Source organism: Fundulus heteroclitus, unplaced genomic scaffold, assembly GCF_011125445.2.
Source record: "Fundulus heteroclitus isolate FHET01 unplaced genomic scaffold, MU-UCD_Fhet_4.1 scaffold_37, whole genome shotgun sequence".
Taxonomy (NCBI): Eukaryota; Metazoa; Chordata; class Actinopteri; order Cyprinodontiformes; family Fundulidae; genus Fundulus; species Fundulus heteroclitus.
In genome coordinates, this window is record NW_023396781.1 from 2,372,873 (window position 1) to 2,400,561 (window position 27,689).

The 27,689-nt window shown below is 41.6% G+C and overlaps 1 protein-coding gene across 1 annotated transcript in view; it reads left to right on the top strand.

The window, feature by feature from the left end:
• The window catches only part of ttc27 (tetratricopeptide repeat domain 27), a gene marked incomplete at its 3' end in the record, with an annotated part of 176,843 nt that extends 149,567 nt beyond the window's left edge, over nt 1–27,276 (top strand). Inside the window, 6 exon segments of the mRNA XM_036130656.1 lie at nt 3,244–3,471; nt 6,552–6,650; nt 7,745–7,797; nt 14,184–14,349; nt 19,614–19,811; nt 27,165–27,276. Of these exon segments, the coding sequence (XP_035986549.1) occupies nt 3,244–3,471; nt 6,552–6,650; nt 7,745–7,797; nt 14,184–14,349; nt 19,614–19,811; nt 27,165–27,276 (856 nt within the window).
• Between the last annotated feature and the right edge of the window lie 413 nt (nt 27,277–27,689).

Sequence of the window (27,689 nt, forward strand, 5' to 3'; positions counted from 1 at the left end):
TATTTCCAACTCGGTTCATTGATGTTGAGTTCCTTTTCTGGGGCCTCTACACCGATGATGGTTGGGTTACCTTCCAGTTTCTGATTCCTGAAGCTGTCATTATGGGTCTCCTCCAGGAATGCCTCCACATCCTCTCTTGGGCTGGTCATCTTTCCGGATTTTGCCTCACCTAGAAGTGCTCTAGTGAATTGGAAAGGGTCTTTGATGAACTGTACCCGCTTCTTCTCTCTGCCCCTCATTTTCTTTCGTAAGCCCTCTGTTCTCCTAAGTCTGCTTAAACGATCCCGCATTTGACTTGTCAGGTCCTTGATGCCCTCCCTTTCCTCTGTTGGGGCATATATGAATCATTTGGAGAATAACTTGATTTCTCTCCTCATATGCTTGATTTCTCTTTCCCTTCTGCTAGGCTGATGTACAGACTGACCTTCCACTTTCTTCTCCTCCACTCCAAACCGCTCCCTTGCTAAGTTGTAGGTTAATGTTGTGAGAGTGTTAACTTTCTGCTCGGCTGTCCCAGCCAATGTGGCTTCTATAATCTTGTCGAGGTCTTGATCTAGTTGGTTCCAATCCTTGTTATCACTCATCCTGGGCCATTGTATTCGTTCCCTCGCAGGATGTGGTTGGCTCACTGAGTTGGAATCAGGTTTGTTCCTCCTGACGCCTCGAGGTAACTCAGGTGCTAAGAGATCTCCAGTACTGTGGGGTTCGTCCTGCCTGGAGTTCTCCTGCGTCTCACCAAGTGTAACCACTGTGCGCTGCACCTGTGCCCCCCCCCCCCCTTTTCCACAGACGGTTCGGCTCTGATGGATCTTGAGCCCTCTCAAGTTCTTGCAGATTTTTCCGCAATGACAATTAACTTCCAATGTTTCTCCAGTTAGCATTTTCTGTATCCATAGTCCGTTCCTGGCTGTCCCTGTTGAATCTGTCCAGTTGAGTCCCTCATCCTCCCCCCCTCTCGGGAGATTCTGGGGGTATTGCTCTATGTTCATTTCTGTAGCTTAAGTTGGGCGGGGATAAATCATTTGGCACAACGACACCTGTCGCCTGTGGTATCCTAGCGCAGCAGGTCTTGGTGATATAACAGTAAAATGGGCAAAAGTCTGGACTATTTCTGCCCTGTGATGGACTGGCGACCTGTCCAGGTTGTACCCCGCCTCTCACCCATTGACAGCTGGAGATCTGCATCGGCACCCCTCATGAACCCAGCAGGGATAAGCGTGTTAGAAAATGAAGGATGGATGGTCTGGGCTATTTATTTTTATTTGCCATAAAGATCTTTGCCAACTAGCGCCAGAAAATGCTATTATTGGGCTTTCTTTGTCTGGAAACAAATGCTTACAACCCTTTACGGGCGCAGCTATGATGAACTGGTTGAACTCGCTCAGCTGACAATACAGCGATCTGATTGGCTGAGCAGCAAAAATCGAATCACGTGACCTCTTGGACCGGAGCGCAAAAACAAAACTTCTTAAGGAGACGTCCTACAGATTCTGGCCCACGGACTATTAGGGAAATGTGACAAAGTGGGTGAGAACACCATTTGCCTCAGTTTATATATTTTTAGGTAACATTCTTGTTTGTTTGATTTAGCCATATTTTATTTAGTCTGTAGTCTGCAAACATATGCATATATCCCGGGTTTGTTTATGTTTTGCATTTCTACATATTATTTACTATAACATCTTGGTTTTAAACAATTCACAGTTCCAGTTTGTATTTATTGTTTGATCATTTAACTTGTGCATTTTATTTTGGTGAACTTACCTTACTCATAGACATCATATACGAAGATGCCCCATTGGGCGCAGGTTTGCACATCGACGTCACCGCCATATTGTATTTGGCAGAAAGTAGTGAACGTCTATGTTCCCTGTATATTTGTTTTAGGTATTCAGATAGAAAGATATAGATGGAGCTTATATATACTTGTAAAAAATATATATACAGATTATATGATAGAGATTGGCAGCCAGGCCTTTGATCGATATTTTGACCGATGTGCATATATATTTGAAGTATTATAAATAAACAGGTGTGTGTTTATATATAAGGATATGTCCAGATTAATATGAGAGAGAGAAAAATATATGTGTGTATGCGTTATGAATATAAAAATCAATTGGTTAAATCTAAAAATTGTGGTCTTCATTATTTCATAAAACTGTGTGAACCTTTTAAGATCTGGTATAGACACAGATTAGCAACAGACTTTTTGGGGGAAATAAAGAGATAAAATTACTAATATGAGAAAAAAGTCATAGGAGAAAAACGTAAATAGAAAGAAAAAAGTGGTAATATTATGAAAAATGTCATATTACGAGAATTAAGGGGGAACATTTCCAGAACAGTCACAGTTTGTAGAACTATTTCAGTCCTGGAGTAATAGGGCCAGGTTACATTCTTATAATTATTTTTATTCTTGAATGAAGCCAAGAGGGATACGAAAATAAACTTGTAATATTACAAAAATAAAATATTACGAATATAAAGTATATTCTGAGATTAAACTCCCTCTGATACTGTTTAAGTGAATTAGACTAACTGCAGAATTTTAGCTTCCTGTCAGAGCTGAGGTCACAGGAAGGGACCAGGTGAAGGGGGGGAGGGGGAGAGACAACAACTTTTTAAATTTGATGCAGTCAAATTTAGGCATTGGGTAAAATCATTCTGCGTAGATTTAATTTTACGTTGTTATAGCCATACTCAAAAGATGTTGCTAAAGCCCATTGAAAGAAAGGATGGTGAGTTCAAGCGGAACTGTTTTAGGGGTTCCTCTTTATCAACATCAGTGTATTTAAACAGAGAAATTTGTGATGTTAACCTGTCAGTGTAGCCATGCACGCTGACAGGGGGGGGGGGGACAAAAGGGTCAATTGTCCCAGGCCCAGGACAGAGGGGGGCCCAAAACTGACACTCTGACCATTAAAATACAGGCAGAAGTAATTTTTCGGAAAATAAGGGGCCATTAGAACTGGCTGGCTGCAACTTTGAAAGTTCGTTCCGCTGCAAACTAAGAATCACCGGTGCACAGAAAAAAAAAAGAAAAGATTCATGTCAGTTTGTCAGTGTGACTACCCATTCACTGTTCTGTTGTTCTTTAGATGAAACGCTGTTTTTAACATGCTAGTACTGAAACTGTGCAGAACCATTGATGTTCTCCTGCTTGAGCCATCTTGTAACTCTCCACTTGATTAATATGTCCTTTTCTTGCCTCTCCTTGTTTTCTGCTGCATATTTGCTCAGGCTGAGGAGATTGTGCGCAGAGAGCTGGAGAAGAAGCAGACCCCGAGCCTGTACTGTTTATTGGGAGACATCCTGAATGACCATCAGTACTATGACCAGGCGTGGGAGCTGTCGGGCCGAAGAAGTGCCAGAGCTATGCGCTCCAAAGCTCTGCTGCACCTCCGAAGCAAGGAGTTCCAGCAGTGTGTGCATTGCTTTGAGCAGTCGCTAAAAATCAACTCCATGCAGGTACTCTGAGATTTTACTCACTTTGCTTTAAACCAGGGCTTCTGAATTATTTTTTGCCAGGAGGAAGAAAACATCTCACCCCCCCCCCCCCCCCCCCCAAAAAAAAAAAACAACCTCACTTTATAAGACTTATATAAATTGTGTTTCACGAACTTATAATACAAGTAGGCTACACCCCTGTATTGTATCCTTGTTACCATTAAACAAAAGATAAAAAATATGGATATTCTTACAACAAAGAATAACTTTATTAACATTGTTTAGTAGAATCTAAAAGAGTAAATCTAAAGAGTATCAAAGTGCCAGCAATTTGCAAAAGAAAAAAAAAATAAACTAAATTTCTCTGTGACTTCATAGTTGTTGTAAATGCAGTATGTTCATACTGACATATTTTAAAAAAAGTAGATGCTCACACAAGGACTTTGTCTTATCAAAACGACATAAGCAATAAAGTTTTGTTGCTGTCAGTTGCTTTATTGAATTGTAAGGCAAACTTTTTTCTTTGAGTTATTCTACCAGCTGTTCTCGAGGATCGTTGCAATGCATTATACGTCTGGCGACAGTTAGTGATAGTTTTTAATTTTGCCCCACTTGGGTCATCCAGCAAGACAGAAACCACGTCTAATGCTGCAAGCAGTATGAACTCCTGCTAGAGTATTTTTTTTTTTTTTTTTTTTTTTTGCACAGAGCAATTTTGGTACCCCACCTTATATGATGCCAACTGCTCACTTGTTTGCTGAAGTAGTTCATAAAGTGGGATGAATGTTGGCTATATTCAGCACATTTTCACTGAAAAGCTCAAGCAGCTTTCCAGCATTGTCTTTATTTGACGGCTTAATTTATTTGGCTTCAAGCTGTCCGCTCCCAACATTTTTAGTCACAGTAAACACACCTGTCTTTCCTCGTCTCCCACCGCACTCACAGTGAAGCCAAGTGCTACATACGCTTTGTTGTATTTCCTCGTCTTAAGTTTGTAACTGTGATGTAGAAAATCATAAAAATAAGAAAAAGCCCAAGTCGAAACCTTTGACTCGTGGTGTATATTTTGAGCTTAAAGTCAGATACATTACATCTCCACAAACCCCTAACACCAAGCACAGTGGTGGATGGGTGACGGCATGAGCTTGTTTTACAGATGCAGGACCTGGTCATCTTGCAGTTATTGAGTGAACCATGACATCCTTTGTGTACTAAGTATTGTAGAGTCTTAATGCAAGGCCATCTGTCTTACTGACAGCAAAACTTGACATAAACTGTGTCATCGGCAGACACGACAAGTCTACCTATAGAAAATAATCCATATAATGCTGGGATCCAGCCAACTGTAGCCCCCTAAACTGATTGAAACAACTGTGTGAACAAGTTGTTTCAATCAGATTTCTCTAATCAAATTTCTCCACAACAATGTCTAGTAATACTCCAAGTTGCTGCTGCTAAAGGTGGTTCTACAGGGACTAAATCCTGGAAAGTGATATTTTACCCATTGAAATTTATTTTGTACTTTTTAAACTGTGAATTAAAAATTTAAAATCAAAATTAGGTTTTTGACTAGCTTACATTTATTTCAACAGTAATACAGACTGAAAGATGTATATAAGCTCTGCGAACCACACTCTTTCCCTAGAGCAGGGATTCCCAAAGTGTGGTGTGCGCACCCCTGGGGGTGCGCGAGCTGCCAGTAGGGGGTGCGCGAGCTGAAATCTGTAATGGCGGTTTGACAGTGTTTTTTTTCCCCACACCATAAAGACGTGTAAATAATCATTTCCTTTGTGGAAACAAAAATCAAAACAGCAAATTTAATAAATAAATAAAATGTATTGATATGAAAATCTGTTTATTTTAAAAAGTGTTGTTCTACACTTCATCGTAATATGAATTTATCTTCTTCTACGCATTGTGCTTCAATGCATAGAAGAAGCAGCTTGTGCCCTCTACTTCATTCATTGTTGCAAATATGCTCAGTTGGCTGAAACCAGGGAATCGGAGGCAACAGGTGAGTGAATTGCAAACCAATGACAAATGTCTCTCCAACTCTTTCCTCGCTTCACGTCGTGTACGTCAGTAGAGGGACAATTGAATTCGGGCCAAAAGTTTTTACAAGCTTAAATTGAGCGACCAGTCTCTCTTTCTTTCGCGCAGCGCATCCAACCAGCGCTGCTCCTGTTGGGGTGACTCTGAACCTCTACCAGCACTGACGCGCATGACTCGCCCACCCCGCTGCAGCCTCCGCGATTTATTGACTCTTCACGCACAGAGCTGCAATAGGTTTCATTGAGAGTCAGACAGGCGCAGTTCATTTTACAGATGCGGTTTTAGCGCATAGTCACACAGGGACAAACCGAGGGTGGGGCTGAGGGGAGCTGAGGTGTGTTGCCCTGGGCGTGTTTACCCGCTGAATGTAGCCGCTGTAAAAGTTTTTTTTTTTCTCTGGTTAATAAAATATTTATGGAGCGCTCTGTTATTGTTACTCTGGTCTGCAGTTCTCTCTCTCTCTCTCTCGCGCGCGCTCGCGTCATCGGACACAAATCAAAGTTCTTCGTGTTTGTAAATTGTGACTCAGATTAAGAAGCTGGTGCACAAAAAAAGTGAGAACACACACAGGTAGATCATCAGTTTAATCCTTTGCCTCAGAGACGTTTCAGGTTGTGGAGGTGAGGCCGATCTGAGCATCTCTTTCTTTCTCTCGCTCCAGGCTGAGCCACTGATGCACCTGCAAAAGCCTCAGGATTCTGTTGTGGATGTTCCAACTTTATTGAAGTTTAATTCAAATTATGTTCTAATTTTATTCCCACAACTTTTGTTAAGATGGTTGAATTGTTGCTACTGCAACAGAATTTTTTCTTTTTTTTGTGGTGGTGGGGGGGTGGGGGGTGCGCCAAGCCGGTTGGGACACTGAAGGGGGTGCGCGGCTGAAAAGGTTTGGGAACCCCTGCTCTAGAGGACAAAAAGACTTTTCTTTGAAAAGACATTTTAGGGTTTGGAGGCATGTGATCCAACAGAGCCAACTAGCTTTTTGAGCTAGTTGGAAATATCCATGATTCAACTGACTTTGAAATTCCATTTCTCTTCTTTGCATGTAGCTTGGTGTGTGGTTTTCCCTTGGATGTGCCTACTTCGCTCTGGAAGGCTATGAGGGAGCTGCTCGAGCTTTCCAGAGGTGTGTGGGACTCGAGCCGGATGTAAGTGCCCCCATTTATGCTCACAAGTCATGCACTACTCATGCATCTCATTCTGAGGGCCCTTACCAAATGTTTGTTTCCTTGCTCTATGCCTGTTAGGAGTACTTTGTTACAAGTTATTTAACCCGTCCCTTATCCCAGCCTTATGTTATACTCAGCTTCATTTTAAGCCACCATATTTCTGCATCAGGCATATGTCCAGTACATGAAAAGCCTATTATATCCATTTTAGGGAATGTGGACCCAAAATACCCGACACCTTGCGTCGCACCCCTCTCTGTTTTTTTTGTTTGTTTGTTTTTTTGCAGTCTGTGTTAAACTTATTCTCTTCAGCATTAATCTAGGGTTTTATTTGTTCTGTTTTCAAGGAAATTATTTTAATGCCACCAGTGGCCAGTAATTTAGCAATATGCTATACTCCATATTTTTTTGTTTTAGTTTTCTATCTATCCCAATATCTGAAATTAAACATCTGTGCCCATATTCACAAAGAATACAAAGATTAAAAGTAGCTCTTAGTGACATCCTTCTAGAATGTCACTAAGAGCTAGGATGTCGGTCGGTCAGTCGGATAAGGACCTGGATGACTGAGAATCTTCACCAGCATTTGGCAAACATGTTTCTACAGTGTTTGAAAGTACAGCATGCAGCTTCTATGATAGCGATCCAGGTTACTGAGCAAATAAATTAATTTCACCATAGCAATACAATGACAAATAAACATCCTTAAGTTCCAACTTCAGAGGTAAATGGATCACCAGTGCTGCTTTTTCTTGGTTTAATGTTGTCCTCTTCAGTTTGTACAGGGACTAGCCAGTTTTATCTATTTGAAGCTAATCATCTTATTAGCTGTTTGGGGTCATTAACGCTAAATTATGACACGTTTTCTTTTTATTTACCTTATACATAGGTAATATTTTAATGTCTTCTTAGTCTCTCAAAAGCCCATGTACAGGTATTTGTACCTATTTGTACCATGGAACTATAGTTCTACTTTGTAAATGCTTCTGCCTTGTTTTCCAACACTCTTTGTTTTCTATCTCTTCCCTGATCTCGGTAAACCCTTGGCCTCGTATCCCCTCCCCCTACTTCAGAATGCAGAAGCTTGGAACAACCTTTCTACAGCTTACATTCGCCTCCAGATGAAGTGAGTATGAGTCTGGAGGCTGCTGAATGTGGCAAGCCAGGCATGTTTTAACTTATTAGTATTCATAGGAGCATCATATTGATATTCAGTATGATATTTAGGTAGTAACAAAATAGAACAGAAGGACCCTTTATTTTCCTCAGAAGGAATGTATACATTACTGCTGCAGCGAAGACATCTATTCTGTGAAATAGGTTTGCACCAAAATAAGTAGGTAAATCCAAGTAAATGAAAAAGAAACTGTAAATAAAAATAGCGTAGAATATAGCTGAAAACCTGCAATACTAGATATAAATAATTAACCTAAAACTCAGTTCAAAGCAGGGCTAGACAACATTAGGAAAGTATGACATTGTAATATTGTTGTTGAGTATTATATTGATAATATATATTATGATTAACCCAAATTTCCCTCACTGATTTCATCACAGTGTCCTCACCACCAGTGTCAGATCTACAACATGAAAATGTAATATATTTAGACTGTGCTGGTTTTAAAACCCCTAAGAAGGCTTTGATAACAGTGGTACTCTTATTCTCTGGCTTCTTAAAGACTGATGTTACTGGATTTTATCAAAGTATCTAAATGCAAACTCTGTAAAATAGTGATATTCACCATTGACTACCTGCTGTTGAATAACTTAGTGAACAGAAAATATGAGCTACAGAAGCATATAAACCAAGAGACTACTGAAACAAAATGCTGGTAATATTCAGCGGTAATGGCAAGACAGTTGACGTGGGTTACCTTGGTAACGTGTCACAATGAGAGATATTAAATAGTTCTTTCTCTCAGGCACTTCTTGTGAAAAGCGTATCATTTTAACGTTGAAAAAAGACATTAAAGTATTGATAATTGATTTAATATTTTTTGTATGTAATGGTAAAATGGTAAATGGCTGGTAGTTGTACAGCTCTTTATCAGGTCCAACGACCCTAAATCGCTTAACACTACAGTCAGTCATTCACCCATTCACACCCTGACGGTGGTGAGCTATGCTACTAGCCACAGCTGCCCTGGGGCAGACTGACACAGATGAGCACTGCATGAAAAGTGAGATTTTCGTCCCCGTAAACTACCGCAGATCTCCGTCATTTTCGGCAGTTAAGGACAATTTGCAACCCGCGCTTGTCGCCGTTTGTCAGTGCCACAAATTGTCGGAACCGGACTCTGACGTATGTGGAGAGCGATCAGCTGTACTAATGGCCCTAATTAGCATATGAATGCAGCAAACCCGCGCGGCTGGCCAGGTCTGGCTTGAATAACCTACTCAGTATTGGCTGAAACCACTATTTTTAAATAAGTAAAATCGCTCCTGATTGGCAGCAAAACCACACGTTCAAGCCAGGCCAGGCTTGAACGTTCTTACTGAGTATTGGATGGAACCACTTCTTTCAAACAAGTAAAATCACTCCTGATTGGTTGGCAGATCCCCAATAACTTATTTACATACATATATATATATATATATATATATATATATATATATATATATATATATATATATATATATATATATATATATATATATATATATATATATATTCATTCATATTATGCTGTATATTCATGTTATCCTATGTAGGCTACTACACTATTATTAGGCTACCATCAAGGACATGAATGAATTTATACAGGAAATGAACATTTGCCAGGAAGATGTTTATGCAAAGAAAGAGCTTTATTAAAATAAACACCTATATACAACGCGAGGATCCAAAAACTACAACCCCGTGAACTGTCCGTGCGCCTCCTCGGGGTTGTAGGTAACTGCTGGCGGCGTTCTTTCTGAGGCAGGTCCGATGTGCAGACGCCTACTGTGCGTGGCTCTGTACTTCGGCGTCGCCTCTAACCGGGACTGCAGCTTCACACACAGTTCAGAGAGATCCGGTGTTGTGCGCAATTCTGTTCCCCCGTGAAAATCTGTTTCCCCTGTGTCGGGAATGCGCTTTGCAGCCGTTTTCCCGGCGCTTCTAATTGATTTCTCGGTAAAACAACTCATATAATCATGTCAAGGTTGTAACAGTCAGTTTAATCGGCAGTTGTTTACAAAATTGTAGAATAAAAATAAATAAACTATGTCTTCTTACGCTGTATTGTGTTATTATAAATGGCAAGATAAACGGTCTTTTTCCAACTTTTGTCACTTTAACCTGATAAATAAAAGTAAGCCATAAAACACTATTCCAGCACCTACTGTGTATTTATGATTTTACATTGCTGAAAGAGGAGGATGGGATGGCTGATAGCAGGACACAAACATTATGGCTGTTTCTCAATTCACGAGAATGCGAGCGCGTTCTCGTGAATTGAGAAACAGCCTAAGACTTCCTGAAAACACAAGAGTGTAGACTTCCCAGTACATCCCTTTGTAATATAAAATATGACAGTTTACTGGATTAAGGAAATTTCTAGTATACTACATCCTATCACACATAATTTGAGAATTTAGAAACATTTGCTCTTTATTTCCCAAAGTTTTCGGGAGATGCCTGAAAGACAGTTTATTTATTTTTATTTTACAATTTTGTAAACAGCTGCCGATTAAACTGAATGTTACAACCTAGACATGATTATAGGATTTGTTTTACCGAGAAATGAACTAGAAGCGCCGGGAAAACGGCTGCAAAGTGCGCTCCCGACACAGGGGGAACAGAATTGCGCACAACACCGGCCTACGAAATGGCGGCGGCCGTCCAATCCATCCAGAGACAACGCCAACAACGCCATCTTCTTCGCCAGGCTGGAAAACAATTAAATGAGAGTGGTATGAATAAAAATCAAACGCAAGTCACAATAACATTAAACAAGCAAGGAGAAGCAGTAAAAACAAGTCACTTACAGATAATGTCGTCTTTATCAACATTGTGTACATCTGGAATTGCAGACATGGCTCCGAGCAAATAGGAGGTCACCGCCTCGCTCCGGTTCATAGCGCCTGCAATTTGTCTCCGAGTTGTGAAGACGGCATACTGCTTCCTGTAAATGAAAATACACTTTAATAAAGCTTGTTCTTTTGCAAGGCTACTAGGCTAATCTTAGATTTGGTTGTAGGCTAGGCTACTTTTAGCTTAGCTAGCAGTCACCGAACATATTCTTACCTAAGCTTGGGATTCTGCACCCGTCTTCTCTTCTTGGAGTTAGTCTCTCCCGCACAGTTGTTCGACTGCAGAGCCGCCAACTTGTCCTCTATTGACAGCAACCTGGAGTTTACCGAATTCTGCAGTTAAGTGAACCGCTCATTCATATCGGCACTATTGGCTGACGAAACGGTCCACTTCTTCTTCTTCTTCTTTCGGTTTTTATGGCGGTTGGCAACTAACTTTAATGGTGCATTACCGCCACCAACTGGACTGGAGTGTGGTACTGGAGTCTAACCTTCCCTAATAGGTTGCAAACAAATAAAACAAACACACAAACAAACATAACGAAACAAACCAATCAAAACAAAACAAACAAAAAGATCATACTAAATTATTTTAATTAGTCCTGTATTCCTCAGGAAGCCAATTACATAGTTTACACTCATTTCCCCTGTGTTTTTTTTTGCAGAATTTCTTCTAAGTTTAGCCTCATCTGTTCTCCTTGTAATTGTAAGACTAGTCTTTGTCTTTCTTCCTGATATTTATTACAGTGTACAATAACATGCTCTATAGTCTCTGGACTACCACAGAATTCAGTTGCCATCAGCATGCTTCTTCATTATTAACAAAGTTTTATTTAGACGTGTGTGTCCATACCTCATTCTAGAAAATACATCCTCCTCCTCCTTGCTTCTGTTTGTATTTCTGCTCTTTCCCACTTTATTCTGAATGTTATAGAACTGTCTTCCAGTCTGCCCACCGTCCCATAATGTTTGCCATTTACCCTTAACTATGTTTTTGACCATACTTTTAATTTCTTCTTTGCTGTAGTTCACTTCAACATCTATATTAGAATGTCTAGCTGCTTGCTTAGCACTTTTATCTGCTAACTCGTTTCCTATTACTCCTATATGAGCTGGTACAATACCAGAGTTATATTAATTCCTGACTTTATTAGATTATTTGCAGCTTGCAGTATATCATACACAATGTCTTGCCTTGATTTTGACTGAAATGTTTTAATACTGATTAAAGCTGAGCTGGAATCTGAAGCAATTACTGCCTTCCTTGGCCTATTGTCCTCCACCCAAAGCAAAGCTAGCCACACAGTAAACTGCTAAATCATCACTCATTCTTTTTCCAACTTTAATGTTTAATTTTGGAATTACATAAGCAACACCCATTCTTTTATCAGTTAGTTTAGATGCATCTGTATATATAGTTAAATCCTCACTATACCTCTCCATTAAAGTGGGACCTATTTTTAGTTCATTAAACCCCATTTCATTTACTTTAACCTGAATGACCTAACCAAAACTTCTGACTTGAACATTTCCACGCTCTTGGCATTGCTTCAGTACCGACTGACTCATATGAGACAGTCCACTGATAGCAATCAGCAGTTTCTTCTCGTCAGTCTGCGGACTGGCTGAAAGTTGTAGATCGCGTCCAAGAGGAGTTGAAGGGGAGTTGAATGCAAGACATGGGTAAACTCCCCCTGCAACCCTGATTTGCATTTGTATAGCTCACAGCATTTTCATTTACATGTTAAAGCCTCCCCTAGAATTAGGAGGAGGGGGGGTTATGGGGGGACCACGCCAAGCAAGGCCCACGTCAATTTCTGACAATTCACGGCAGTTTTCGGTGTTGCCTGCAAATTACCGTGAACAGCCGTTAACCTGAACTTCCACGACAATCTACAGTGCCGCATAGTGACGAAAATCACACTTTTCATGCAGTGGAGGCTGCCATACATCAGCACCACTGGGCCCTCTGACCACCGCCATCATGTAATTTGGGTGAAGTGTCTTGCCCAAGGACGCAACGACTGAGACAGTCCGAGCAGGGGATCGAACCAGCGGCAACCCACCCAGCCTGTTATCCAGCCTGATTGTTCTAAAATATTGCGCTGGCTCAAACATTAGCTTCCGTGGCCAGAGCTGGCTACCTTGACTACGCATCACAACGAGAGGTATTAAATAGTTATCTTCTTGTGAACGGACTATGGATACAAGCCACTTCTTGTGAATAACATACTAACCAAAATTTTTTTTTTTTAGATATTAATAAGTGGTTTAATATTTATTTCCTTCGTAAGTGACCATGTTATAAGCAGGATAATGCCATTCGAGGTGTCCATTATCAGAAATTTGCAGTGGATGGCTCACACTTCCGTGTCGTCCATTAATTTCTGTTAATGGACACCTCTTCTGGTATTATCCCTTACTTAGCATCCCATCTGTAGTTCTGGGTCCAAAAAGTCCTAACTCCCAACCAGGGCTGTTTTCTGGGTAGAGTTTTACCCGATCAGTTTGATTTGGTCCAGGTTTCTCCTGTATGGCAAGGCCTGTGGCTTTACAATTGCAAGCTTTACAGAACCCTTTAAAAAGAAACAAGTCTGCATGTGCCTTTAACAGGCAGCTTAAGACCAATTTAGGATCTTTGGTATTGTTGCAAAGACTTGGGTTAGCAAATAGCTGCATAATCATCTAAATCATGTTTGTTAAACTGGTAACTTGTCAGTGCCCATTAATGAGAGGCTACCAGCAGAATGTCTACAGCTAATGACAGCTTAAGCCTGAAGAAACAACCTCAGAACTGATCTTCCTGTGACCTGGATTACTCAAACATTATGATTTGTAAGAAAGCAACTCTGGAACATTAAAGCAAAGTATTGAGAAAGGAGGAGTGGTTGGAGAATTTTGCACAATATGTGTCCCGCCACAGCCGCCTGTGCCCTGATCTACAGAGGTAGGGTTCGTTTGGCCCTTCTCTCTAAACTTCTGACATCATTGTGTTGAAATTCCAAGTCAGCAGCGTTAGAAACCTTCTGACTTCACCTCATATGTTTTCTTTGTCCAGCTGTTCAACATCTGGCCTCATGTGTGGGACCACTTTGAATAATAGACTATATCGGCTTTTAAATTGTTAGATAACCAGACATCACTGCAAAGCTTTAAAAACAAATAGGCTTTTATTATAAGGCTCCTATGGGTTGAAGGGGAATCCAGGGAGGATCTCTGCGGCTCTGTTCTTTGGAGAGATTCAGGCAACGATCTATTTCTGGGAATTTGTTCCTTGCTGGACAGTTATTGTGCACTTCGGTTTAAAACCTGTGCTTTCATGCATGAAAATGACCAAAAAAAATCAGAAAAGTTTATTCTATTTCGTTGTTAGAAAAATATGCAGTTGAGATAGATTAACCTAAAATCCAAAATGTTTTTCTGAAATGTTTTTTTCTCCAGTGAACCTGAGGCTCTGCTGTTTTTTTGTTTTGTTTTTTTTTCCCCCTTTGGTGACAGAACCAAAGCCTTTCGAACCCTGCAGGAGGCCCTGAAGTGTAACTACGAACACTGGCAGATCTGGGAGAACTTCCTTGTTGTCAGCACTGACATCGGCGATTTTGCTGAAGCCATCAAGGCATACAACCGTCTCATGGATCTGAGGGAGAACTTCAAAGATGTTCAGGTACAGGACTTCTCTGTTTTCCTTTACGCCAGTCAAACAGGAAATACTGTAGTTGAAACTCGGTGATTGCTGCACCGATCAGGATTTTGTGGTTGAGTTTTGGCAGATTTCTATTTCTCTTTAGGAACTCAATCATAAGGACAGCACTGAAATTATATATTTTACTTGTTATCATGATCTGCATTTAAAAAAATCTCTAGAGATTTCTAATTTACACCAAGTGGTCCACACTATTTAAGTTCTTTGCACCAGCAGAAAACAGTTTCAGCTATCTTAGATATACTACTATGTAAATCAGATAAAGATATTAGATTTTAACAATAACAGAATTGCGCATTGCATTTGAGCAGGCAAAGTGAGTGAGAAGAGTGACAGCATTAATATTAAGGACCGCTATGAACTAGGTGGGTCAAACCAAGATACAATTTTATTATTTTCAAACCATGAACCACGCCTGAAAAAAAGGACACTTCAGTTTTCTATACCCAGACGAGCTGTATCAGATTGGATTTGTTGAGGCTTTCTGTCATTTCACACTGAAAGCTGTTAAGTTTTGTCTCTGAAGTTTTCATCCATCCATCCATCCATCCATCCACCTCTTGCAGTACAAGGCACCGGCTGTCTTTCTGTATTAAGCACCCGGGAGGAGTATCGAGCCATTTTCACAGAGGTGGCCGCGGAGAAGAGCTCAAACATGGTCAAGTTTCACTCTCCCTCCCTGACTGCGCAGCTCACTGTGTGGTAATAAGCGCGCAATCAAAGGTGTAAAAAGAATATCACTGTGCCTTTAAACAAATAACGTGTTCTCCTCCCTCCCATCATGGCTGAGGGAGGAGAACACAGATAAACTATCAACTAGATAGATGGAAAGTTAACAGAACCTATAACCTCTTTTGGCTGCATGGCTGCAAATATAAACTGTGTCTTTGTGAAATCCCCTGAGCAAGGCAGTAGCTTCCTTTGGCTGCTCTGGCCACTCCAGGGAAACACGATCTCGGTCAATGCTCTCACGCCTTCACTGCTGGTCACAGCGAGGAAGTCTGCGCCTAATCAAGCCAATAAAATTCATTTCATTGCGGTTAAAATCTTTTTTGTCATGGCTGAGATAAAAGATCTAAGATAAAGATTAAATTTACAACTAGATGTGTCTGAAATCCACCGGGCGAGGCAGTGGGTTGCCCTGCGAGCATTAGCCACTCCAAGGCAAGCTCGAGCTGGGTGAGGTCTGACACAAAAGACAAAAGGTCTCATATAAAGGTGTAAATATTAATATTTAGTGACTGAAAATAGCCGTAAGAAGGACCGACCTGTCCCTGGCACCTATAGCGGCTCCAGAGACTTCTAGCTCGGTCAACCCTTGCCGCTGTCACCGGTGTCCGCAGTCTGTGAGTCCCACAAGATCAAGCCAATAAAAATTCTTTTACTGCAGTTAAAATCTTTTTTATTAACGTATTCTCTTCGCCTCCACATTAAGTGAGACAAAAGATCTCACCTCTGTCACTGACAACAGCCTGAAGAAGGAGCAGTTTGCCCCAGGAACCTGCAGCAACACTCTCCAACACACAGTTTCAAAGAGTTCAGACAAGCTTGATTTTATTATTAGATGTGTGATCAAGATATTTATTCCGGTGGATTACGCCTTAAAAATATCCAAGACAATTTTGTATGTACAGATATAGAAAGATTATTATATTTTTTCTTTCATTTACATTTCATTTATAACTAGAATCGTTCAATTTCTGAAGAAGTTGAAGAAGGCGCCCGCCTAGTGGTGCGCGTAACCGTCAAAGGCAAAGCTTTCTTAGTTCCTTGGTCGTAGTCTCTCATCGCTTGGGGATTTTAAATCAAATCTTCTAAATGAAAAGGATTTGTCTTCATCAAAACCTGCCGATCAGGAAAACTTTGTGTCTGCAGAGCTGCAAACTGCGTATATCGATCTGAGACGCAGCTAATGAGCTAATTGGCGACAGCCGACAGTTAAGGTTTGCCATTCATTTGCTACGGTAGTCCTAAACCACTACTGACGTAATACACTTTTTGGCCACAAGCGTCATTTTGGGGGCGTTGTTTCCACCTCTTCTCTTAGAGCCGTTTCTAATAGAAAGATGAAAAGGCAAAAATGGTCCAAACAAAAGGTCGTAACGTTTACATTTGTAACCTCTGCCTTACAAAAACACTAGAATTAAATCTTAATAAATAAAAGTATAGACAATTATTTCAGTAACTCAATTCAGTAAGTGAAATACACTATATACAGGAGTTGGACAATGAAACTGAAACACCTCTCATTTTAGTGTGGGAGGTTTCATGGCTAAATTGGACCAGCCTGGTGGCCAATCATCATTAATTGCACATTGAACCAATAAGAGCAGAGTGTGAATGTCCAATTAGCAGGGTAAGAGCACAGTTTTGCTCAAAATATTGCAATGCACACAACATTATGGGTGACATGGATGAGTTCAAAGAAGGACAAATTGTTGGTGCACATCTTGCTGGATGTGTCAAAACTTTCTTCAATTGAATAAAAACAAAACTGAAGTAATAATCTTTGGACCAATAGAGGAGAGTTTAAAAGTTAGCACACAGCTTCAGTCGCTTCAGCTAGAAACCACTGATCAGGCCCGAAATCTCTAGGATGACGGGAATATCGCCGATAAATGTATCACTGTTATAGCTCCGAAGGTCCAGAAACTCGTGTGCTATAGCGCAGCAATGCGGTGCAGTTTTGGAAGAAAAAGTCCAGTGAAAAATAGATTAAAAAAAACTTCAGGAAAACTTTGTGGTTTTTTGATGTGAGACGCTGCAGAGCTGAAAAGTCCATATTGCGCCTGCTAATGAGCAGTAGTTCTTGCTGTTGCAATTTTTTCATCATTCATTCATTTATATCAGTTGTTCAAATTATTTATTTGTTACTTGTAAAAAAATAATAATAATATTGGGCACCCCCAGCGGGTTGCGAACCTGCGACCTTTGGTGCACCAGCCCAACACCTAAACCCCTGTACCAAAAAAAGTGCCATGCTGATCTCTGCATTATGGAGAGGTCAACTGTGTCTAGGAAGTGGTTTTGAGAAGTGGTTTTTGGTTAATTTTGTCACCACGGTAACTTTAAATGGCGTCAAGTACAAATAGCACACTCAAAACGTGCGTCTCGACGCACGTTTTGATATATAGTTTGTGGGGGTACAGCCTACGGTTCGGGCTGTATTAACGGTGATGGAAGAATAAAAAGGATTAAAGAAACCCTTATTAGGTGCATAGTTTAAGGCCTCCGCCATGCATTTTCAATGCATAGGCGGGCGCCTAATGATGTAGGCTATTATGATCATTTACCATTTCTCGCAGATTTTTTTAAAGTGTCAACTGGGGGTGGAGGATGGGGACGGGGGCTAAAGTGACGCCCAGGAGGTGTGTACCTGTTTGAGGCCTTTCTAGGTCAGTCGAATCACTAAAGCAGACAAAAGTAATCAGTGCGGCGAGGAGATGAGTCGGGCGTGCGAAAACGGGCAGGCCAGTGGAACTGCGGCATTTGCGGCATGTTCAATTGCTCTAATTGAATTTATATGCTTGAACGGTGGTGGAAAAAACACTATTGCAAGGCTCTACCAACTTCCCCCAAAGATGGAAAGAAGAAATGCGGTTGTAAACAGCGCTGAACTAAATTAGCTGCACCATACGGCATCATATCACTTCACTGACATTAACGAGGCCAAATCAACACGTTATTCAGGGTAATTGGGTTTTGTTGGGAGTGGCTTCGGAGTACTGCATTACAAAAGTAATGCATTACAAAGAGGATTACAGAAATGTAGAAAGGGTTACTGTTAAACATCGTATTGCTTTGAAAACTACAGCGATATATTCCTCTTTTCTCATTGCAGTAAGGCGCCCAGTACAAAAGCATGCTCTCATGGTGTGACGGTATGTGCTGTCAGCACATATTCCCATGCCCTGGGGCAACCTGTAGGGTGCTTCAGAGGTGCTTTGGGTCGCCGAGAAGCACCACGGCTAGAACCTGCTTCCTGCCCCTTCATCCCTCAGTGTATAAATTAGTGTCTCTCCCTCACGTCAGGGTCACTCTCGGTTTTGCCCCGAGAGTGACCCTGACGTGAGGGACCCTCACCCTGACGAGCCTGATGTGATTTGGCTTGAGGTGCGAGCTGCAAACCTCAAGCCAAATCAGTGCTTTAAGCTATTAATTAAGCTTAACTTTAGTGTGCCAGCTTCAGGCAGAGACCGTGTCCCTGCAGAGGACAGACGGTGTAATTTGACAGTCAGTGTCTAATTCTCTTTGTTACTACCCACGATAGCAAAAAAAAAAAAAAAAACCTTACCCATAATGCACTGCGCAGCCTGAGATCTGCAACTTGCTTGGTGCTGAACCAAGCGAATGTGGTGCAGTTAGATTATAATTCTGACCATGTTCCGACTGCATGACACATCCAGCAGATGAATCTTCAGTCTCAACAAAAAGCTCCTGGTTCTGTCCTGTAGTGCTGATGGATCTTGTGTGTTGTGGTTACATGGCGCAAAGTCATTAACAACAGTGATTGCATGCTAAGTCGATTATGATTTTTGTGATCCTAATGAATATAAGATAAGAAATTCCTTTATTGCCCCAGGATGGGGAAAACCGGGCGTGACAGTGGCAAATACAACGTTACACACAAAATATAGTAATGAAAAAACAAGTTAATCTAATCCAAAATTGGTTCTAAAGCAACAGAGAATGAGTTTATCAAAAGGGCTCAAATAAAAGTAGAAATAAATACCAGAGTATTACACAATTATTGATAATATGTCATACTGAGGTAAAAAAGATGACATTCAAATAATAAGTAGAAAAACTTGGAACTTAGCACAAGCGCCATTTAATTTACTAATTTGCTTGATTAATTCACTACAGCTCTCCAGAAACAGTCTTCTTCCTGCAGTTCACAGCATTTAATGATAAACAAGACCGACTTTAGTGCAGTGGAAACAGTTAAATCACAACACGGACTCGGAGAGACAGACAGAAAGAGATTCTGCAATCTCAATCTGAATACAAAAACAATACCTTTCCTATATAAATGTAGATTATATCTCCATCTCTTTAGTATGCTGTAAAAATGGTAAAGCTTGAATGTTGCCTAATTGGCAGAATTACTATTTGTGTTCGAATTAGAAATGAATTTCCTTCATCATTATCCTACCTGACCTCAGAATTATTGGGCTTCAGTCTGGGAATTAATAGAGGACTGAAATCTATTTTCCTCTTCACAGATTTTACAGATCCTGGTCAGGGCAGTTGTTGAGAATCTGACCGACAGCCAGGGGGCGCAGGCAGGATCATTGATGCCCAAACTGAAGGAGCTTCTTGGCCGTGTCAGTGCACGCCACAGCAGCGACGCTGAAATATGGTGGCAATATGCCCTGCTGTACGGGGGAGGTCGCAGCTCAAACCCAGATGACAATGAGAAGGTTGGTTTCAAATCTCTTCACTGCACTGACTGAAAAGCTTGATTTATTTATTTATTTTCCTCAGTAATGCATTTTCATTGCGTGAAATACTTCCTAATTATAGTCAGTAGGTTTTAGAACCATTAGGTTGTAACGTTTTTGCACCAAAAATGTTCTAGTCTGTCTTAACGTTACAAGGTTACAGTGAATATTTGAATGAAAGGACGAGACTGTGTACCTACGTTGTTGTTTGGAGCAAAGCCCAAAAAATACTAAAGTTGATTTTGTGTTGTTAAATTTGACATTTTTCACACTGTCAAAATTTGATCAAGTTTAATCTAAACCAAGAGGGGAAAAAAGCCCCCATTTAGGCACAGTTCAGTATGAGACCCAAACTGGTTTGTCTAACTTAAAGCTATTCATTCTAATTTCCTAATAAAAACACAGCAGTTAAGGTCTTTCATGCTGCCATGATGTTTATTGTGGATACATTTATCACGGTTTAACCTCAGCACCAATGTTACCAAAATTATTGGAAGTAATCGTAGGTCTAATACTTGCATCACAGTCCCACCGACAAACTCAGGATACCATAAACGGTTTAATTTAGCAATATGCTATTTGAAGTTCTGAGCGGATCACACACACATGGATCAGGCTCTTATTGTGAAGGGTTCCCGTATCGATACCATCAACAAAACCCTTAACCCTTTTGCTATTGTTTTAGCTGCTGTGCTGAGAGGAATTGGCTACAATGCTGGCAGCCTATCGACCTAAGCAGCTAGTAAGCAGCTGAATCCTGCAGAGCATAAAAGTCGAGCTTAGGGTTTACTGACTCAACATTAATGTCTATGGTGATGGCAGCAGACCCCGTGGTTTCCCTCTGCATGTGTTGAAGATAAAACATCTTAAAAATGTTGTTCCTGCACAGTTGTAATGTCCAGAGTTTGGCTACATTTAATTCTTGGTGCTCTTAGCTTAGTTAAACATCCATGCGTAACTTTAATTTTCTTCTTGTCACATACTCTGCCACACATCTGAGGTGATATGTTAGCATTTGAAGGAAAATTAACCAAATGAGAAATAACATCAAAATAAAATGTGAGGTCCTAGAAAGCTGATGAACTGTGTGCATGCTTTCCTAAACTGAAGGAACATTTGCAAATATTTGCATTATTTATTAAAATGAGGCAACAACCTTTTTAAGACATTAATTTATATTTTGGTGCTTGCAGGGTTCCATAGTAAAATTAAACTTTGGATTCTCAGCAAGAGCATAGAACTACAATGCATAGAATGCCCCCTATAGACAATATTTCTACTTTGGCATTTTGTCATAATTTTCTTTATAACCAATAAGTTGTTTATATCTCTACAGTTAATTGCACAGTTTATAACATTTTTTAATTGTAAAAAGTCTTTTTATGCATAGTTGTACATGCTTTTTTTTCTCTCCCCCCCCCCGCCCCCCCCAGTGTCCTGTCTAGCAATGTGGCAATAGGAATTGATGTCTCAATGCCAAATAGAGCTCGACAGATTTTGCATTCACAAGTGGAGCAAACAGCTTTCCCCATAATGCTCCGCTTGATTTATGCATGTAAATAGCTTTATTGTGATTCCTGCAGGTAGAGTTTTAAATTATAAGGACACTACAATGGGAAAGTAGGAGTAGGAGGGATTCTTCATAAATAAAATTGATTCCATTAAAAATAAAATAATTGGCATCCTCCCAAACATGATTACCTCATCCTCAGTAAGTGAGGCAGCATTGGAGGAATCCTTAGAACCTGCGCAGTGTCTGAACTGTTTAAAAGCAGTAGAGCTTTCTGAGCTATCTAAAATTTTAGCTTCATCTAAACCTTCTACCTGTATGTTAGACCCAATCCCAACCAAGATGTTTAAGGAGGTATTCCCTCTGATCAGTGGTCCTATTTTAGACATGATTAATCTATCCTTGGTAAATGGATATGTACCACAGGCTTTTAAAGTAGCTGTTATTAAACCTTTACTTAAGAAACCATCTCTTGATCAAGATGAGTTAGTAAATTACAGACCTATATCTAATCTTCTTTTCTTATCTAAAATTCTTGAGAAAGTAGTTGCTAATCAACTATGTGAACATTTACAAAGTAATGACCTACTTGAGGAGTTTCAGTCAGGCTTCAGAGCTCATCATAGCACTGAAACAGCTCTGGTGAAGGTCACTAATGATATTCTCATGGCCTCAGATAATGGACTTGTGTCTATACTTGTCCTGTTAGATCTCAGTGCTGCATTTGATACAGTTGATCACAATATTCTCCTACAAAGACTTGAGCATACTGTAGGGATTAAGGGAAAAGCATTAGGCTGGTTTAAATCTTATCTGTCGAACAGATTCCAGTTTGTTCATGTTAATAATAAATCTTCCTCAAACTCTAGGGTCACTTGTGGAGTACCACAGGGTTCAGTCCTTGGACCAATTCTATTTACTATATATATGCTTCCGATTGGCAAAATTATCAGACAGCATGGGATTAATTTCCACTGTTATGCTGATGACACTCAGCTATATTTATCCATAAATCCTGATGAATCCAATCAGTTACTTCGACTGCAGTCATGTCTTGATGACATCAAAAGCTGGATGACTTTAAATTTCCTGCATTTAAATTCTGACAAGACAGAAGTTGTAATCTTTGGGCCAGAGTCTTCAAAAAATAAAGTTCTTAATCAATCCCTTAATCTGGATGGCATTAACTTGGCCTCTGGTAATAAAGTTAAAAATCTTGGTGTTGTTTTCGACCAAGACATGTCATTTAAATCCCATATTAAACAGGTTTCCAGAGTTTCCTTTTTTCACCTCCGGAATATCGCCAAAATTAGAAACATTCTGTCCAGGAGTGATGCTGAAAAACTAGTCCATGCATTTGTTACTTCAAGGCTGGACTATTGTAATTCTTTACTATCAGGAAGTCCACAAAATGCAGTTCGAAGTCTTCAGCTGATTCAAAATGCTGCGGCAAGAGTTCTGATGAAAATCAACAAGAGGGATCATATTTCTCCAATTTTAGCTTCCCTTCATTGGCTTCCTATTAAATCAAGAATAGAATTAAAAATTCTCCTTCTAACGTATAAAGCCCTTAATAATCAAGCTCCACCATATATCAGAGCTCTGATTACCCCGTATGTTCCTAACAGAGCACTTCGCTCTCAGACTGCAGGTCTGCTGCTGGTTCCTAGAGTCTCTAAAAGTAGAATGGGAGGCAGATCCTTTAGCTATCAGGCTCCTCTCCGGTGGAACCAACTCCCAGTTTTGGTCCGTGAGGCAGACACCCTATCTATTTTTAAGACTAATGTTAAAACTTTCCTTTTTGACAAAGCTTATAGTTAGAGTGGCTCATACCCTGAGCTATCTCTATAGTTGTGCTGTGATAGGCCTAGGCTGCTGGAGGACATCAGGGTCTAATTTTCTCACTCTACTGATTTCTACTGTTCTTCAGTCTACTGTTCTCCAGTTTTGCATTGTATTACATTGAAATGACTGTCGTCATTTCAGCTTTTAACTTTTTGCTCTCTCTCTTTTTCTTCATAGTAGGTACACCTGGTCTGGCGTTCTGTTAACTGTGACATCATCCAGAGAAGACGGCTCACCCGCTCCTACCATCTAATGTAGAACAGATTACTAGATCAATGTGTGCTTCTGTGCTTGTTTGTCTGTCTTGTTGTGTCTCTGCTCTGTCTTCTGTAACCCCCAGTCGGTCGAGGCAGATGACCGTTCATACTGAGCCCGGTTCTGCCGGAGGTTTTTCCTTCCCGTTAATGGGTGGTTTTTCTTCCCACTGTCGCTTCATGCTTGCTCAGTATGAGGGATTGCAGCAAAGCCATGTACAATGCAGACGACTCTCCCTGTGGCTCTACGGTTCCCCAGGAGTGACTGCTGCTTGTCGGGACTTTGATGCAATCAACTGGTTTCCTTATATAGGACATTTTTGACCAATCTGTATAATCTGACCCAATCTGTATAATATGATTGAACTTGACTTTGTAAAGTGCCTTGAGATGACATGTTTCATGATTTGGCGCTATACAAATAAAATTGAATTGAATTGAATTGAATAAAGGAAGAACAAGAAGAGAAAAAAAGAAAGAGGAGAGGTGAAAGAAAGAAGAGATAAAAGGGAGAGAATGATAAAACGTCCTCCGTCTGCTCCATCACCTGGAAAGAGAGAGACGCAAAAAGAACAGCACAACCAACTGACATAAAGAAACAGATACAATCGAGTACCAAATTGATGCCATTGCTAAATCATATGTATTATTATTTAAGCTGACATGTGTAAAGTGATACCTGGACAAAAGAAAGTGAAAGAAAATAAATAAACAAATAAGTTACAGGCTTTCTGTATATAAGTGAACACTTAATACCTGGAACCCTGCACCTGTGGGAGTTTGTGAGAGTGCACTAGTTTAGGTGAAAATTATCCAGAAGAAAATAGCTCAATAGTGGTTGTGGAGAACCAAAGGCCCGCCTTCCCCGAGCACAGAGGCAGGGGTCAGGGGACCCATAACCCCGGACTCCCAAAGGGCCCCCAAAGCAGGCCGCCCAAGAGGGGCCAACACAGGAAATCTGCAACCCCCCCCCCATCAGCACTATAACTTAACCCAGAGGAGAGACGACCCCGAGGAAATCCCCCAGCCACCGTAATGCCGACGCCCCCAAGAGCCGCGGGGATGAGCCTGTGGGCTCCGCCGGCAGCCAGCCACGCTGAAGTAGTCCCGGCCATGGGCCCTGAGGGCCAGAGGCCCCAGAGGCGCCCAGCCCCCGCGGCGGGGGCCCCGGCAGACCCCCGGGGGGCCAGGCCCTGCAGCCACCAGGAATGGGCCAGCACCCACCCGGGAACCCGCCCCAAACCCGAGGACCGTCAATGCGCCAGAGGGCCAAGGCGCCTGCCAGCGCAGCGGAGGGGGGCAGGACGTGGGCGGATGGGCTCCGCACCTAGCGGAGACTTGAGATGTTCTTGGGAGAGGGAGCGGATTGGACCCATTCCTGGAGAAAAAAAAACTCATTCACACCAATCCCTCCCTAGTGCCCCACTCACCACACACAGACTTACAAAAAACAAAAACAAAAAAAACATGCAGTACACACATTCCCACATAACACTCACATCCAACAATCCCAAGGGGTCACCACAATTCAACTATACCACTGCCTGTGCCTGACCCCCGGACCAGACGCCCCCCGGACCAGGCACCCCAGAGAGGGGGGGCCAACACGACCCGTATGGGCCACCCAACCAGAACCCTCCTCACCCCCTAAATACCTAATAAACCCCCTCCCTCCCCCACCTTACCCTAGCCATCCCGGCCTCCTAACCCTTTCTGGGGGGAGGAGAGGCGTCAGCCCCAGACCCGGCAAGCCGCTGGCTACCCACAGCAGCCCCCCGCCAAGACCCCAGACCCAGTGGCCCACTCCACATCCAGGCCCCAGACTCCGTGCCGCTATCGGAGATCGGGGGTGTGCAAAAGACCCCAATCCTCCCTACGCCCGCTCAGATGTTGTGTTGTTGCATGTTGTTCTCAAGTGTGTTTAAAACTGGGAGCACTGAAGAGGGTGCACAGCACAGCCCACCCCCCCTCCGGAAGGAAGCTGGTGCCAGCGCACCCCCTGCAACCACCTGCCCAGAACCCTCAATGTCTAAATGCGAGAGGAGGTGAAGGGAGCCGTCCGAGGCAAGGCTCACGCAACATAAGGACCAGCAATCCCCCCCCCCCCCCCCCCAGCCCACCCACCAAGCCTACTGGCTTTACCCCCCCCCCCCCCCCGCAAAACAAAGACTACACTGAACCAGGAACGGGACAGGCGGCCGGACACAACCCCACCAGAACGTCCATTCCCCCCCACCCCACCCGTAGATTTAATCCCTCCCCAACACTAACATTCAAACAACTCACCATACATTCGACAGTAGACATCCAGACTGGGTTAGTCCCTACTCCCCCTCCTTCCCCCTCCCCCCACTAGCAAAGTGCCGACCCAATGAAGGGGAAGAGCATCTGCCCTGAGATGTTAATGTCCATGTCCATGCTTATTTTTCACATCATTTGAGTGTGCCACTTTTAAAACTGCAGTATTTTTCCCTTACTTGCAGTCCCACTATGGGACAATCAAGTTTTAATCTATTCTGTTCCTCCACTATCTAAAATCATTATCTCTCAGTGCTAGATCTAAAATAAAGTATAATTTAACACCTTTTTTTAATTGAAAACCAATTACTTGTCCTGCTGCTTCTACAATAGAACTTGTTGAATATTACAAGCATATTAATGTAATCCATGACATGTTCTGTACTTTTTATTCTCATACACTTGAGCAACAACATAGTTAAAATCTGCTGAATTTAGTTAATGTGTTTAAGCAAACCTGCTTGATGTGCAGACACATTCCACAACTCTCCTGTTATCAAACTATAACTTTGAAAATCAGCACTATAACTTAACCCAGGTTAACTGGTCTGTAACTACGGGAGTTCCATATTAAGACCAGTAATACCCAAAAAATACATGTTATGAACTGAGGTATTTGATCTTTTTAAGTAAAGTTTTTTTTCATACAGTCATATTAAATAGACAACCCCAACTGATTGTTTTGCTGGTTAAGAAATAAAATGACTTACAGATGCATAGCCACATTATTTAACATTCTTTAAATTTGTATGTCGGTAACTCACTTTGATTGGAAACAAAGTTTTTGTTAAGATTGTCCTGCTGGCATAAGAGTTATTATTTTGACATTTTACACGTGCTATGTCCCTGTTTGTGTTTATCAATGGGAAATGTATTTCTCTGTGATGTTCTGATATGAGGCTCTTAGACTTGCTGTAGATTAATTAATAACGGTTGGTCTTTGATCACGGTGAGCGGCCGCCTTACCGCAAGGCATTTCAGAGGGTCAGGCTCAGTTCAGCTGAAGGTTGTGTCAGAAAACTCAATTGCTTTCTGACAGTTCTGCGTTAGTGCCAGTGGATGGCGCTACTTCTGTTTATATGTGCTCATTGAGCCCGTTGCTGGGGTTTCATTTAGGCTCAAAAAGGACTATAAATACACTATCAGGATGGACGCTTGGTGTACATAACCTTATTTTATCACAATCAAATGTTTTGTGTTCTTTTTTTTTTAGGCATATAATGTGGCTATATACCTTTTAAAGATTGCTGAAATTTAGGGCATAATCTTATTTATAAACAGCCATTCAACTTGGTTTAGAAAATTGACACGATGACTTTACTAGTGTTGAACAGCTATGGAGGCCAGCAACATGGTTTCACCTTGTTCTGTTAACTCTGTAAGGAAACCTGTGGTTAGTGAAGCTTCCTGTGTTGGTGTATCCAGGCACTGCAGTTCCTGTCCAAAGCTCATCGCTGTGAGATTCATGCAAGCAGCTGGGAGAAGGACCCTGCTCTTTTCAAGGAGGTGATCAGAAGAGCCATCAACATGGGAGAGGGTGAGGACACCACTCAGCTCTGTACACCACCACCACTCCCATACTCTACACTTTAAAAGTAGCTGAAAAGAATGGCACATTGCCAGTCCCAGTGAAAAAAGCAAGGTATGGATTTGTCTTTGTCTCTGCTATAGTACTGGTAATTACCCCGGGTGACAATGGTGCAGGAGTTGGGGAGTTTGTTCTACAATTGATGGGTTGCTGGTTTGATCCCTCGCTCCGACCGTCTCAGTCGTTGTGTCCTTGCTCAAGACACTTCACCTGAATTGCCTGCTGGCGGTGGTCTGCTGTGGCTACTAACATAGTTTACCACTGTCAGGGTGTGAATGACTGGCTGTAACTTAAAGCGTTTTGGGGTCGTTGGACTAGTTAAAGTGCTACACAAGTACAAGCCATTTACCATAACCACTCGC